The 16,013-nt window shown below is 40.4% G+C and overlaps 2 protein-coding genes across 9 annotated transcripts in view; one reads left to right on the forward strand and one right to left on the reverse strand.

The window, feature by feature from the left end:
- NBEAL1 (neurobeachin like 1) overlaps positions 1–8,912 on the forward strand; it is a 78,503-nt gene extending 69,591 nt beyond the window's left edge. For all 6 annotated transcript variants that reach the window (XM_040069119.2, XM_040069118.1, XM_040069117.1 and 3 more), the window contains one exon: positions 2,345–8,912. In XM_040069119.2, the coding sequence (XP_039925053.1) occupies positions 2,345–2,446 (102 nt within the window). In that variant the 3' untranslated portion in view covers positions 2,447–8,912. The remainder of the gene's footprint in view (positions 1–2,344) is intronic.
- Positions 576–16,012, reverse strand: LOC120754898 (alpha-aspartyl dipeptidase-like). 3 transcript variants are annotated; one of them, XR_005701599.2, is made up of 9 exons: positions 15,887–16,005; positions 15,712–15,800; positions 14,502–14,576; positions 13,892–13,971; positions 12,363–12,536; positions 10,809–10,868; positions 9,967–10,049; positions 9,274–9,430; positions 576–710 (listed from the first exon to the last, which is right to left on the reverse strand). XR_005701599.2 is itself a non-coding variant. In XM_040069125.2 (9 exons), the coding sequence occupies exons 1-8, from the start codon at positions 15,985–15,987 to the stop codon at positions 9,352–9,354; spliced, it is 741 nt and encodes a 246-aa protein (XP_039925059.1). In that variant the 5' UTR covers positions 15,988–16,005; the 3' UTR covers positions 8,909–9,178; positions 9,346–9,351. The 3 variants fall into 3 exon arrangements, 2 of the variants coding, with proteins under 2 accessions (XP_039925059.1, XP_039925058.1); XM_040069125.2 differs by lacking the exon at positions 576–710 and adding an exon at positions 8,909–9,178 and having other exon boundaries at positions 9,346–9,430; XM_040069124.2 differs by lacking the exon at positions 576–710 and having other exon boundaries at positions 8,909–9,430; positions 15,887–16,012.
- Between the last annotated feature and the right edge of the window lies 1 nt (position 16,013).

Below are 16,013 nucleotides of genomic sequence, written 5' to 3' on the forward strand. Positions count from 1 at the left end.
ACTCACATCTGAATAAGCAAAGTCATAATAGCTAACCTTTTCTGAATGGGATAGTATGGTCAGCCTCTTCTTGGTGAAATAATTTTCCAGAAGAAAATTGGAAACGAAAGAGAGCAAGCTACTTTCTTTATTTTTTTATGGTTTCTGTCAGATATCCTTTAATATGCGTTGATTGACATTGGGGAAAAGGGTATTATTTCTTTCTCTTGAGAGTCTCTAATGGCAATGCACAAGGAATCACTTCTGTAGGTTCCCAGTATGCCTGTGCTCCATATGGTGAATATAAACTTGGTTAGTCCTGCATATGCAATATGAATTACAGAGCATCCATCTCTCAAACAGATATGCCCAAATTTTCTTGTGCAAAACATAGTTTTTGCTTTAATTACTTCTTGTCATGACTTCCAAAGTACTTGAGTTAACTTAAAACTGCTTATTATCTTTATAACTCAATCTCTGTTGTGCTGCTATGTATTTATTTGAAAATGTGATCATCACTTTTGCACGATCTTTAGTACATGCCAGAAAAGTGTGTATCAATTCAATCTTATATTTTAAATGTGAAAACAGAGCAACTTTATTTGTCAGTATTTTTAAATGTTTTTGCTAGGAGATACATAGTTTAATATTGGAAAAAGGCTTCACACAATGGTAGTCTGATTTTGCTTGCACTGGATGTGGAGGGGAGGTTTCCACTGACTTTCAGTTTCCTATTGTAGAATTGAAAAAGAGATGATTATTATGTGGTTAAACATATGGTTGTAATAGCAGTTTTAAAGTCACTGTCGTTTCTAAGCTTCCTATTCCATAGAAAAGATCTTTTGTAGGCTGAAATTTGTGTGTATCATTAGACTGAAGGCTTTTTGTTTTCTTATTTTCATTTTTTAATCACATCTATTTTTCTAACTATGCAGAAAGTGTTGGTTCAAAGACTGGATTCCTTTTATGCTTATAGAGGCTTTCCAATTACTTTTTTTCCAAGAATTTCTGTTTACAGTTCAGATGATATGCAAGCTTAATATCTGTGTAAATAGATTTTTTTTTTTAAAACACAAACATATAAGGAATAACATTATGTCCCAGATTTTCTAGTTTTCTATAATGGCATCAATGAATATATTTGAAAAGTGTGTGTATGTGGGGTGTTCATTTGTTGAATGACTTATTTTTAGTTTGGAAGGACTGTGTTAATTCCTGGAACTTTATCCATCTGCAGAAGACAGTGTTGTAGTTACAGCTTTCAGTGTTAATATTGATCCTTAGGACAGAGGATTGGATCCTTAGCACAGACTTGCTTTAATGTGAAAATGCAAAAAGTGAAATGCTGCTTGGTATTAAGATTGGCCTCTAGTGTTTGTGCACTGACAGTATCTAATACGGAGTACAAGAAACGCTTTTGTATTTTTAACCATTACTTTGCTGTTTTGGATGTTGTGGCAGTTACCACGTGTTAGTGTTAATCCTGGTCAGGGCTGTGCCTTTTCCAGAACACTGCTGCTGTGCTGAGACAGCTCTGAAGCAGGTTACATTTGTAGTAGTAGCTGTGAGGAACCGTTCTCAAACTTGTAAAGGCATGGATCTTGTTTACTGAACTGCAAGGAACTTCAGAACCTAATCAGCTGCCAGGCTGATCACTACTGGCCAATCATCAACCTTGTGCTTAGGTAATTAAGAGTTTCTTACAAACTGTTGCCAGGTTGCTGGATTTAATATGGCCAGATGCTGGATTTAATATGGCCTCTGGTTGCTCGTTATCTGTCTTGTCCTATGGAATACTCACTATGAATTCTGCTTTAAACATTCCTCTGAACACTTCACCCAGGGTCTTTGGAAGACTGTATAAATTTGACACCAGGAGATAACCTTTCTCTTTTTCCTTTATTCTGCTATCACTGTCCTGCATCTTGGCTATTTTTTCCCCACTTCTAGCAGTTTCTGTTTGAAATCTCTAAAATAAAATGTCCTTTCTTCTCATTTGGTTCATTTTTGCTTGGCATTCACCTCTTCTTTTCCCTTCCTATCAAAATAGCAATCTAAACACTCTTTCTAAGCTGTTTGAAGTAAGTTAAGCATATTAGTACACTTTAGTGGGTAATATCCCTTTAACTGTTCAAAATCAGAGAAGACTGTGGTTAGTGTTTTGTGTCTTGTTTTTTGTCAGTCCCAAGAATCATCCCTAAGTGTAACTTTTAGTTTATTTTCAAAACCTTTTTGTTGGTATATTTTGTTTATGCGGTACATTGTAGTGTCTGCATTTCACCAGATTCAGTGTCTGAATTCCTTTTTAATTTATCCACCTTATCCCTTCCCCCTCCTTTTGTTTCTCTGAATTACTTTTAAACAGATGCGCTCAGGTCAGCTTTCCCGAAAGCTGTGGGGATCAAGCAAACGGCTCAGCCAGATTTCATCAGGAGAGACTGAATATAACACTCAAGATTCCAAGTGATTGCTGCTTCTACCTTCTCTCATGGATTCCAGAAAAATGTTTAATCTTTTGGTCACTTTAAATGTATAAATACGTAATTAGGGCTTCGATTCTTAAGTCTGTTGCTGAAGAACCAGTGGTAGAGGTATAGTAGTAAGCAGATGTACTCATGCAGGTTAGCTTGCTTGCGGATTTGTCCTGAACTGTGTCGACTTGTTCACAGCAAAATCCCTCTCTCAACAGCTGCTAAACTGTGTTTTGGGAGGGCTGAAAAACCCCTGAACAATCCCCTCACAAGTCTTCAAACCCCCAGACTACTAATTGAACTTAAGATAAGTAGCATTTGATTTAAAGCCGAGTAGGGCCAGATGCTCCTTGATAACGAACAAGATATTTGGCTTTGCTTTGAGAGCACTGTTATTCCTCACTAAATTAAAACTCTGGTAGTTGCAGTGGTTGGATTCAGAATTGGATAGGTGATGGTTACGACCTCCTCAATACATTTGTTAGCCCGATGAACTTTATTACAGTTTGTTTGTGTAAATGGCTATTGCTCTCTATTTCTGTGTAGTTCCAGTTTTAGGCTGCTCTGCAAGGAACATCTGTTTTGCACTACTTTATCAGAAATTGTTTTAAGTACAAACATGAATAACTTCGAAGGAGTTGGAGGTGGTGAAAAAGCTGAAGGAGGTAGGAAATATTGCTGCTGAAAATCATTTATATTGTTAAGTAAACTTAAGGCATACACCAAGAAATCTCATTATATATTTAGTGTCTTGCAGAAATGCCCAGGAAGACTCATTATCTATATTGGTCAAATATCAATCTACTTCATCAGTAAGGCAACTCCTGCAAACAAAAGATAAATTTCCACTGCACTGCAAAATCATTATGCAACATTGCAGCACAATTCAATTAAAAATAGCACCTGTTTGTTTCTTGGCTTGGTGTTCACCAAACCAATTGTTAGCCATATTTTTTTTTTTTCTGTAAAAACAAGATGGGAAAAACAAGCAGGGAAAAACAGATGATATATCCATTTTCAAAATTTAAGACCTGGTAAAAGAAAGTATCACATTGTTATGTGTGCTGTATGCAGTTGCTTACTGTGTTTTGGGGAAACCATTACTGATTTTTTGTTTTTTGTTTAGCAGTACATGATGGTAGAAGGTGTGCATTCTCCTATCAATCTGATATTTTTCTAATATTACTGATTGAAATGATAAACCCTATACTGTTAGAAAAGCTGGGTGCTGAGGGAAAAACATGAATTTCCAGATCAGCATGTGAAGGAGTGTGTGTATGTGTATATATACGTCTGTGTGTATATATGTATATTCATGTATGTATTAAAAGAAGAAAATCCCATGGGGTGAGGGGAGCACAGGTACAAGGCAGGTGTGATTGTTTGTTACTATGTTCCCTTTTGGGTCCCTCTTTCTTCCCTCTACCATCACTTTTCTTGTTATATTTTATTTATTTATTGAAATGAATGTGTGTTATATCTCTCATAAATGGTATCAGATATTCCCTCTGGCTGGGGAGTTGTTGAACTGCATGAGGAACATAATGTATAATCTCATTTCATTAACTTTTAAGCACAATATTTATTAATTTTATAGAAATAATAATACCCTCCTTACCCCCCTGCTAAAGGATAATCTTTACAAGTTATATTAGTCTCATTCAAAGTGACTTCTCCTCCTCACTTTCTTTACTGGAAAAAAAGAGATCCTTCTTGATGGCTGATTGGAGTACTTTGTAAAGAAAGTTGTGCTGCATTTTCTTAACTTTTGTAAATAAAATAATAAATCAGATCAGCGAACAAGTGGGTCTATGCATAGTTGCAATATTCTGCCTAATCACTGTGACAGACTGGATTGTCTGGAAAGTTAGGAGAGTTATTTTCCTGAGTCACTTGCCAAGAGAGGATTAAACTTCCAAGAGTAGAGTGATGTGGATTTTTTCATACTCCATGTATGTAAAAGAAAAAAGTAAATTAACCCACATCCCATATTTTCAAATAAGCTATAGAGAAGTGAAAAATACTATTTTTAATCAATTACCTATCCAATAAGAATACTAAGGATACTGTGGAAGTATTAAGTTTGGTCATGAGAATGTGAAGTATGCTTGTCCATTATGATTTCATGAAGGCATTTCGGGGGAGCTCTTTGGAGAGTAGTTTAGAAGTATTTCAGCTCAGAGTGTGAGATCTTTCTGTGTATGGGAGATTGAAAAACTCAGTTGGGGCATTGAAATGATGGGTTTTATATCTATGCATAAATGTTGTGTTTAAATGCATTGACAAGGCTAAGTGGTTATTTGGAGGGGAAAGGGCAGGAAATTATCCCGTTTTAGGCTATGAGAATCAAGTGGAAGAAGGCAGATGGGTCTTTAGTGTTTGGTGGGAGCACAGTTTTCTTACTGTCACTTGCACAGGCATTTGAAAACATGTTATTGTAGGTTAGGTACGTTTAGACAACAGCTGAATTGACATTTTTAGTAGTTCAGTATTAAAAACTACTAAATACAGTGTGTCATTTTAAGTAAAATACAATGTTGCAATAATTGAAATAGTTTATGATGAAGACCTTTGACATTTAAATACCATAATTTCAGAGCATCACAAGCACTGGGCGATCATCACTAATACCTGGGACGGGTGTAAATGTGGACAGTTCGTGGGCTCTCAAACTCAAGGCCAGTCTGTGCTCAGGACAAAGCAGCAGCAGCAGAATAAGGAGAGGGCAGGTGAGCTCTGAGCTGCTTTATGCCCCAGGTAGAATGGCAACATCCATGGCCTTTGGAGCTGAGCTCTGCTCCTTGGGGGTAGGAGGTGCACACCATCACAGCTCGGCATCCCTGCCAGAGGCTCTCTGAAGGGCCTCCATAGCTTTGAAGGTCTGCACTTTGCCTTTATCCAAAACCAGCTTTAAATAAAAGATGAGTCCTAAGTGTCAGCATTAGCTGGTATGTTGTTTCTTTTAGGTTTAACTTAATTGCATAAAAAGTAGACACATTTAAAAATAGAAAATAATTTTTCTGATCAGCTGTTCAGGCCAGTTGAATTACAGCCTGGTGTGCAGTGCACTGTGAATTGCTGAACTGACTTTCGTAATTCCGTGATTTGCTCAAGTCAATAAAGTTTAGGATCCCATTTTGTTTTTCAGGTAGCATTGGTGAAACAAGATTCTCCTTTGGTTTGATCAAAGATTTGTAAAAAGTAAAGTTTTGAGATGAGGATTCCAATGAGGAATTTAGAACAAACAAGTCTTAAGTGACATTCATTTCATAGCACTACATTTGTGAAGATCTTCTTTGTGATATCTTCATCTGTTTAATTTTTGGAACAACTCTAAAAATATTTATCGAAGTTTAAAATATGCTTACCTTTGAAGATAAGTAAGTAGGAGTGTAAATATATATACCTAAAAGAAACTGAAAACTGACCTACTTTTCATATCTGTATATAAATGAGATCAAGTAGTTAGCAGCATTAACTTCTTAGCACAGTTTTGAGCTTACAAACCAAAGGATATTTAGAAGACATGTCTCTTTTACTTCAGGTGAATTGTTTGTTACATTTCTCGAGATCAATTTACTTATAATTCTTGATAGTATTTTTAGTTGTCTTTTTAGTTGGGTTTGAACTATACAAGCACACAGAAAGTGAAGGGCTCTTCATGGTAGCATCTGACTTAGGCAAGTTTTTCTGTACTAATATACTTACCTATTACTTGCTTATAGGATATCTAGAAACCACATCTTCTCTCATCCATGTACCTTACCAGTACAACATAATAATCCCAGTCCTAAAGTAACTGCATTTGTCCTGACGGTTAATACACATCGTGGAAATTAGATTTTTGTAGGAAAATAATTGGTTGTTTGATAGTAAAAAGAGGGGAAAAAAAACCCAAAAAACAAACAAAACCACCTAAACCAACAAAATGAACAAAACCACCCCCAATCCCCACAACTTCTCCTCCAAAAAAAAAAAAAAAAACCAAACTCACCCACATCCATATTACAATTGTTCTGCTAATCTGCAACATTGATTTAAACAAGCTTTTTCTCCCCTGGCATACCTTAGATCATGCATATTATCACAAAACAGGTTTATCAGTCTTCACAGGCTTTAAATGGCCAAGTCAATTGGCTGTCTTATAAGGGTCCCCTTGAAAGTTGTATTCCTTTGTCCTTCAAATGAGTGCAAAGAACTAAGTTTCTGCACTGAAAAACTATCTATAGGACTGGTAACATCAGTCAGCTTTAAAATAGTCCTGCAGGAATGAAAAGTTTATTTTTGTAATACACAGATCAGGTAGGTGTTTTAACTCCTGCTTTAGTCAATGGGAGCTGTATACCTCACTTCCCTAAACCATGTCTTCCTCCTCCCTGTTTCCTTTGCAAACCTTTCCCAATCCTAATTAACAAAATCATTAGAAAAGATAAGCAAAGGAACCAAATGCTGCGCAAAGCTTTTACTGTGTACGTGTATTTAGTTGAAAATGTGTATCTGTGTACAGATTATAGAGTGAGTGGTAGGGAGCCTTAGAGCTAGGAGGGGTGTAGAGATGTCAACCTCCTTCTGCTCCTGTACTGAGAGTCTCTGTAGACACATGCTCTGTATTGTCACCTGAAACATTCCTGTCTTCCACTGCTAAAGGCACCTTGCTGGCAATTGTTTAGCTGCTGAGCCAAGGTGCTGTGAATATTTTCTTTCCCTTTCAAAGCATTCAAAAAAGAGAAGCGTGCACATATAAGTGCATATCCTAATGTGAGCCTAGGGCCTGCTCTAATAAATATTGTTATGTGAAAGCACTACATAGGGTTATATTTATTTGAATGGAAATTCAAGCATGTGCTTCAGTGCTTTCTAGGTCTTTTTATGCTTTCTGGCTTAAAAGCTGTGTTGGTTTTGGCTGCAAACATGACACTTGTTGGTAGTCTCCTTTTGGGGAGAGTAAGTTTCCCTGGTATCATTTACATGTGGGTGCATTGTATGCCAATGTTAGAGTCAACTGAAGTGTTTGGAAGATGTCTTTCCCTCCATTCCAAGGAGCCAATCTTATTATTACTAAGTTGCCCTTGTAAGCACATACTTTTGAAGGGAGCAAGGGTTTTCTAAAAAGCTACTGTGTTAAAAAAAAAAAAAAAAATTAAATTGGTAAAATACTATTGTTCCCTTCTTCAGTGTTAGTCATCAGATGCCTGAATGTAAGAATGCCTCTGAGTGGCACCATAGCGTGCTGTGCATTTCAGCTGGGTGCCGCTCACCTCACTGCAGTCCTGAACACCCCCTGTGTGAGGAACTGCTTGCAGTGTTTAGTCCAAGGTAGCTTTCATTCAGTTTTAACTCCCCTTTTTGCTGTGCATCTGTGGAAGAAGACTGGTGTGTTTTTCTTTTAGTTACCATTTACCTAAGTGACCCAAATAAAATCGGTGTTTCACTTGTTTTCAATGGAGTTCCTTCAGTGTGTGTTCTTCCTCATTTTGTCCAATGGACTTGAGAAGTTTGGCAGGTATTTCCAGAGTTTAGGTCTGTGCTTACACTCAGCAGACACAATTTCATCACACATCTTCTGCCCCAGAAGCATGATTGTCAGTACAGATTATGGTATAAAGCTGCTAAGGTGTTTTGAGATTGGAATATCAAATATCCAGCCATATATATCATAGATCTAGCAGAACTTGGAGGCCACGGGTTTATTTAGCTTCCTATCTAGTCAGTATTTTCCTCTCAAGGGAGCCGTATCTTTTGCCTTGAAATGGCTTTAAAATAAACTTAAGTCTTGCACCTGACAATACTACTTCAGTCATGCACAGCTGTGAGCTGTTTCTTAAAGCCACGAGGGGAGAAAGGAATTCAAGAAAAACTTGCAATACATATTCTGATTTTGCAGGAGCAACTTAGTATGAGATTAGAGAAATGCTGCATGTGAGACAACCTCCCTTTGGTCAGTGTTGTGACGCTACTCAGTTTGCCTGATGAATTTCTACTGATGCTAATCTGGGTGGAAGCCAAGACCTTACAGCAACAGTTAACCATATCTTCTGATAATTCTTACAGATTGTGCAATTATGTGATTACAAATGGATCTTTAAATGCCAAAAAATGCCTTTTTAAAGAGTGAAGTGTTAGGTCTAAGGAGTGTTGGAAATAGCTACTTTGAGAAATGAGCCTTCAGGCACTGTAATGAACTTGCTGTCTGTCTTCTGTGCAATATCTTTTTCCCTCTGGGTGCTTTAAGAGTATACTGTATGTCTTACTTTGTTTTGATCAATATGTTTGAAGAGTGTGTATATTGGCTAATGATGGATTTTTTTCCTGTACAGCATGGTAGAAGATGTTTAAAAATTTTGCACTTTTCTAGGATTTGCAAGTTTGTAACCTGAAAATTTTTAACATGCACACTTTTGTACATAATTAGCATTGTATATATTTAACATGAGTCTGAAGCAAATAAAAGTAATTGAATGCCTAATTTCTCCCTTAATTAATAGCACAAAAATTCAAGTAATTGTGGAAGTACACAGAATGAACAATTCTTTTATTTAGCAGGTAAAAGCAGAGAGTGGGAACAGCTGACTCTGTGTCCTGTCCTAATTGTGCTAAGGCCACTTTTTTTTTTGGTGGGGAAGTACTCAAAAGTGGATATGTGAAGGTACAGGCCTCTTCAAGCTTTGAATAGCTATGATTATCTAAGTATTGCAATAAAAAGTGTCTTTTTGCTGGGATGGAGATGTCTGAGACATGCATTGGGGTAAGGAAAAGAGCCCACTAATGCATATTTATATTTTAAAATATAAATTAATTTATAAAGCTGAAGTTCCCCACCCACCTTGGGACTACAAGCATCTCTTTCATTCTTCCTCATTGTCTTCCCCATGTAGTAACTTCTGCTGCAGGATACAGAAAGCTACGGATTGAGAGGATTGCTGTCAGTCAGGAGGAAGCTGAAATCTGTTCCAGGTTCATGTTCAGTTGGTTTCTTACCCCTGCAAACAAGACAAACCATGCTGTGAGCTTCAGTGGGAGGTGGGACTACTCTGCTTCTATCCGTTACTGGGGATGGGTCAAGGCACCCTTATGCTGAACCAGCAGAGTTTTGGCTCCCTTCTTTGCCTATATCGTGTGACGTGCATTTTAGATTTCTTAACAGCAGCCATATAACTCTAGATCTGGATTCCCTTGTTCTAGAGTTCAGTGCATTAGGGCCAAACTGGCACTTCCCTGGCATTCGGTAAAGGGGCTGACTATGGGAGCTCTTTCTGTGAAAGGTAACCAGAATTTGGAAACAAAAGTATCAATGGATGCACTGCCAAAGCAGGCACTGGGTTAGTCAAACATCCTTTGGAGGGCTGTTGGCTCCTTTGGAACATTAAACAGTACTCACATTTTCCCCAAAGAGAAATGGAACCAAGGGATTAAGTAACTTCTGGTGTGGGGGACAGGCAGCATGTGCCAGGAGTCTAATAGAAGCCTCTCTTCCTTTCTGTCTGAAGGAGGATATCAATTCAAGTGAAGCATTTACCTCAGAAACAGACGTGCTCCTGTTGCTCCTTGCAGCGTGGCTTTATCTCCTTCCACTAACAGCATCGTACCTTCCCGCAGGCCCTGTGGAGGTGGAAGCATCTTAAATGATCTTCAAGCTAAGTGAAAGGGTAGAATGCTTGTCACAAGCAGGCCAGTCTTAGTGCCACCATGACTACAGACTAAACCTTCTTGCTTACCTAACAAAGAGATAAAGACAAAATTAGGTGAGTTATCTTGTTTTAGAAGTTGATTTTCTTGTTTATTTCAGTTTTCACTCTTAAAGGAGAAACCATTAAGGAGGAGAGGAAACTCTTTTTTTCCCACAGTTATTCTTAGATCCAGTTTGGGCCAAGCAACAGCCAGCTGGGTTTGTTAATGCACAAACTTTATACTACAAGATCAAACACAGAGACAGGTAACATGGGGGCCCCACTTCCCCAGGCAGACATAATGAGATTACATATACACTACTGAATGTGCAAATTCAGAAACTGTATTACAGAGATTAACGTTAAGAGCATCTGCAGAAAGATTAAGGGGAGTTTTGTACCACGTGCACACACACCACCCCCAACACACAATCTATGGTGGCCAGTGACTGGGAAGATCAGAGCTGCCTAAAATTGAGCAACGCTAACAGGAGCACGCATTTCATTGGCCCTAACCCATTTTCTGCAATGAGCAACATGCAAGGCTGAAGCTCTTAGCAAGAATCCAATTAGCATTCCAAGCCATGGCTCTGTAAGTCCTGGCAGGCAGGGAACCCACACTGAGAGCTAGCATGATGGCATTTAAAATGTTTATCATGCTACAGCTTCCTGATGGAGAACTACTACTCACCAGAACTGGAGGGGTGTTTGGTTCTTCATGGTACTGGCAGATTTTTTCCTCTCTTGTCTTCTGCAATAATGAGCATCGATTTAGCTTCCCAGGCCATAAAGTAAGATTTGGAGCTATCCAGGCAGCATGACATAAAACAATTTCATAACATTAAACAAAGCAGGCACTCCCCCTCAAGGAGACTGGGATGGCAGGATTGACTCTTAATATATATGTGTTTTACCCTTCATTACTAGCAGCAGTTTACTGCAGATTGATCAAGCAGAACTCATACAGTTCCAACCCTGAAAAGCCTTGAAACTTACTTCTACTCAGTTCATCCAGGTGGGGTTTTTTTGGTTGGGTTTGTGGTTTTTTTTTTGTTGTTGTTGTTTGTTTGTTTTTGTTTTGTTTTGGTTTTTGGTTTTTTTAGTACTATCTCTGTGTGCAGAGATAGTACTAATACTACCAGGAAGGTGGTAGAAGCAAATGCCTGAGGTGCCACCTTTGTGAAAGAGAGTAGTGAATCATGGATTTTCAGGGATTAAGTATTTGCTTGTTTGCCTTCAAGTAGGTATTACACAGAAGAATTTCCTTCTGTGAACAGCTCTGTCGTGTTTCCTGAGGTTTGCTGCTGAACTGAGCAACAGTAAAGATAAACATAGAACACAGCAGGGACTTAGTACAGCACAGAGCTTCTAGCCTCCTCTGAGAGAAAGAGCAGAAGTTATTTATAGGGAAAAGACTGCCTGCTTATCTAGTGACAAGCTGATTAAATGAATACCTACAACTTCATCTAAATTCTAGAAGCACACCCATATCCACCATCTCTTCATTGTTCCCTAATTCTTAATACCTCCTCTAACCATGGAATTTTGATTACAAGGAGGAAAGTATTTAGGTTGTTAAAAGACGCACCACACAGTTTCTTCCCTGAGGAATTAGTTGACATGCTATTCAAGAAGGAGCTCCTCCCCACTGTATGGAAATCTGTCTTTGTGCTTGATGGCTGAAGTGTTTTTCTTTCAGCTGTAGTGCATGTGCTTGCTCTGCACTGGACATTACAGGCTGTGCTCCCTGCAAGGACACCGGTGCCCAGGTATTTTCTTACACAACAACTTTGTGAATCTCAAGATCTCCCTGTTCTGATCATTTCTTCAGACTTTCAGATATTTAAGCCTCTTAATCTATGTTCAAGTTAGGTCTTCCCAAGCAGCAGGTAAGACAGAATTTTCCAGAACCACAGTGCTTTGCAACTTAACACACTTCAGGTTTATCTTTTTTTTTTAATTCCCCCATTCCGTGCCAGATATCAAGCATTTCAACAGTATTTCAGGCACTGAAGAGCTTCTGTTTGTGAAAAAGACTTTGTTCAGTAATACTGTTGCCAACTCCTGTTCCCAAGCAAAGTTAAGCTTTAGGAGGAAGTAAAGTGTTACTGCCTCACTGGCATTTCCAGTTTCCCTAGGGAGCAGCTGTTTGACATTCTCTAGCTTTGTAAGGCCTCAAAGATGCACACTATTTTTACTCCTCCACACCCTGGTTACTGTGTTAGTTCTGGTGTGCTTTACTTACGCCCATGTGAGTTCTTTTAATGTCTGGGTCCAGGTAGTGGGGGTTAATATTAAAAGGAACTAATCCTAGAGCCTGCAGGGAAGGTGGATAAACAACTGGCATGTCATTGGTGGTATTGATGCTGATGGTAGCAACATTGCTTCCTGCACTGGATCCAATGTAAGGAATTCCATCCTGAAAGACAAAAGCCATGTTCAGTCTGCAGTATCACAAAGAAGAACTCCATTCTATAGCATCTTCTATCCATCTCAGAGACTCATCAGTCAGATCAGACTTAGTCCTTCTAGCTCACCTCACTGCTAACTTGACTGGTGAGAAGCAGAACCAGAATTCAGGTTCTGAGGTGGGCAGTAGCTTCTGTGTCAGAGAACTGTTGCCTGCCTTGTACTCACAACTCTGTGACCCACCAAGAGAGAATTCATCGGGCTGTCAGTGCATCTTGGCCTTTGCTATTAAGAGGAGAGACTTGCTTCTATTGCAGTTAAAGGAAATATCTGCAAGTGGCTTTAGCTTCTGGAGAAAGTAGACCATTGGAAGCCCAGTGCAATGTTGTCACAGCATCAACTTAGCAGTACCATGACCTGCTTAACACTGCTTAGGTATTAGTACTGAGTACTATGCTGTACATAGAAGAATGCCACACAAATATGCAACTGTACAGGTAATGCTGAACAATTTGTAAAAACAGAGCTGTCTTGAGACAACTGGTGGTAATACAACCACAAAGTTACTCAGATTTAACTGGTATTTGGACATTTTCTGGCTTTCATTCCCACAACAGACATTGAATTTCTATATATTAAGATAAGCCTAGCTAACCTTTATTCTTGGCAGCTGGCCTTACTGTGGCTTGTATAAATCTGCATAAAGTCATCTGCAATTCCACATTGCTAGGGAACACCTTGCTTCTGTTCTCCTCCAGAGATGAGATTCACCAGCTTATGAGATTCACCTTATGAGATGAACCTTATGCCTTATGAGATTCACCAGCTAGACTGGTGCTGCTGACCAGAGGGGCTCAATGGCACTCACACCTCTCAGTTCCAAGGAGATACAAAAACTACATCAATTTCAACATCAACAGGACACTGTCTAAAGGGCACGTATGGACCCAGCTTTATCACCAGTTTATTAGCAGACAACGGCAACATGAACACATCCATATCAACAAGATATGAAGTGGACATCTCAAGCTGAAAAACAGGGTTTCTGGACATAGATTAAATCCTGCACTGGTCTTTTGACTGGTATTTTGAGGGATTTACTTCTAGGGTTCTATGTAGCATTGTACATCCCAGGGTCTTGTAATCCAGCATCTAGAAGACTGCTCTAGGAAGACAGACTGCTGACTTTGTCTTTTCAATGACAGCCTTATTTGGCCATGGTTTTCAGCTCACCAGGTTGTTTGAGCTGGCTCAACATTTGAGGTATATTAGAGACAAAAATGCAGACTCAGCTCAGATTTGTCTGAACAAAAGCTCATGCATGAGATCCTGCCATTCAGACTTGGCCAGAATCTGTAGTTTTACCTCAAGGACTCTCTTCCTGATCTCATGTATCAGATTGTTGTCATAAAGAGCTTTCAGGAGACGGAATGTGTTCCCACCTCCTGCAGAAAGAAAGTTCAGCTTTTTTAACATGCTTTCACCATCAGTTTTAACTGAAGTCTTGACAAACTTGGCAGGTGCAATGAGTTCTATGCTCTATTCAGGGCAGTATTCTGCTCTGAGAAGCAGTAAAAACAGAAGCTTCAGAAGAAAGGTGATTGGGCGGGCCACGGGCATGCCCTGAGTCATCCTTGTAAAGCTGCCACTGTCTGACAGTGACCTCTCTTCCAATACCCAGGTCTAGAACTTCTTGGGCTTGCTAAAGTGATGATACAGCTGTTATGATCATGTTTTTACACTGAGATACTGTTCAAAATAATAATTTGAAATTTGCTGGAGATTAAGTTCCATTAATAAAACTACTTCCCAGCCCACCACTAAATTTAGGGTCTTTGGGCTCCCAAACTACTATCCCCTGTAGTTTCTAATTAATAGGCCTAACTGCTTAATTGTTGGTCTTCAGTGCCACCTCTGAGCAGGACTAATCCAGGACTGTATAAACCTTCACTGGGGAGTAAGAAGTAAAACTTACCAATAAATATTGCTTCAGATTTCCTTATGGCTTCCACTGGATCACAAGATTCATGAATGCTGTCCAGCCCATAACCTTAAATAAAAAAGTATTTACCTTTGCCAGGTCAGTCTGGTGGAAGAATGTGGTATGTTCAATCCCTCCCTGCCCACCTCCTCCAACCCTGAGCCAAATGTCTCAACCAGGGAAATTTCTCTGGAACTCTACAATGTAAAACAGAGCACGCATCCTACATTAGTGCAGGGTTTCAGCATCCAGCTGTACAAACGGAATTGTTTGTTTTGTGGATATATGCATTCGGTGTCTAGGAGCTGAGAATTTCACCCAGCAGGTGCAGGCCAAGGCACAGAATCCTGCTGAGCATTACCAGGTAACTAGAAAATGAGGAAAAAGCTGTTAGTCCTCAGCTTGGCTGTCCTGAAGTCTGACAGGATGTGTTGGTTCTAGCATTGCTTGTGCAAATACCTGATAGGAGTATTGTTTCTGTTAAAATGTCTGACTTTGATAGATTTGCCTTGCTGGGGTTCACTGAGTACACGAAGTGTCAAGAGAGACAGAAGAACACGGGCATTTGATAGCAGCAGTCTTCCTGCAAGTCAAGGAGCAAAGTGTGCTGCCTGGGAAGTGAGTACTGATTATTATGAGTACTGATTATTGCTACACTAATTGGTCCAAAGTTATTCTTGACAGTGATAGATACTAGGTGGAGGGTCTTGCTGTAGGCTGCTCGGCAGAGAACTTTGCCCCAAGCAAAGTTCAGCTGCTGTCCATCATGGAACACTCTGGCTCCTTGATGTGCTTTAAATAATGGTCTTCACTTAACACCAGTGGTCGAACAGCTTAAGCAGAGGTTTAAGATGTAGGAGAAGAAATGTTCCCTCATGCGATTAAGAAGGATACAAAGATGCCACTTAATAGTTAGGGATAAAACCCTCCTTCCTGGAGTGGGTACACGTGTTTGCGGCAGGATTTCTTCTGGAGGCCACTAAAACATGTCCTTCCAGACAGAAGCCCGCAGCCGGCTCCTGCTGCTCGCTGCCTGGCTGCCGTACCGCAGCGGCCCGGCCCGGCCCTGTGCCCGGCGGTGCCCGAGCCGCTGCAGCGCTGCCGTCCCGGGGCGCTCCGTGCCCGCACCCTGCTCCCCGTGCCCGGAGCGGTCCCGGCAGCCCGGGCACAGCCGGCGTGGCCGCAGCAGCCGGACCGGCCTTACCCAGGCTTTCAAACTTCTCCCTGGCCGTGCGGGCGTAGGCGTCGCGGTCGTGCAGGGCGTAGGGGATGAACAGCACCCGCTTCACCTTCCTGGGAGAAGAGGGGAGAGAGCGGAGCGGTGGGCGCGGCGGAGGCGGGGGCCGGGCGCCCTCCCGCAGCCCTGCCACGGCGCTTACTGCCCGAGGAAGCTCTGGATGTGCTGCTGGCAGTGCTCCAGGTACCCCCCTCCGTGCAGGCTGGAGCTGGACAGCAGCAGCAGGCGCCGCGGGCTCCCCATGCCGAGCCGAGCCGAGCCGCGCTCCC

This window comes from Hirundo rustica, chromosome 7 (assembly GCF_015227805.2).
Source record: "Hirundo rustica isolate bHirRus1 chromosome 7, bHirRus1.pri.v3, whole genome shotgun sequence".
Lineage (NCBI taxonomy): Eukaryota > Metazoa > Chordata > Aves > Passeriformes > Hirundinidae > Hirundo > Hirundo rustica.

Coding starts and splice junctions, on each gene's coding strand:
- LOC120754898 (XM_040069124.2), bottom strand. CDS start 15,987: ATGGGGAGCCCGCGGCGCCTGCTGCTGCTGTCCAGCTCCAGCCTGCAC. Junction 14,577..15,711: donor GGAGAAGTTTGAAAGCCTGG/GTAAGGCCGGTC, acceptor TTTTTATTTAAG/GTTATGGGCTGGACAGCATT. Junction 10,869..12,362: donor TTAAAAGAACTCACATGGGC/GTAAGTAAAGCA, acceptor TCATTATTGCAG/AAGACAAGAGAGGAAAAAAT.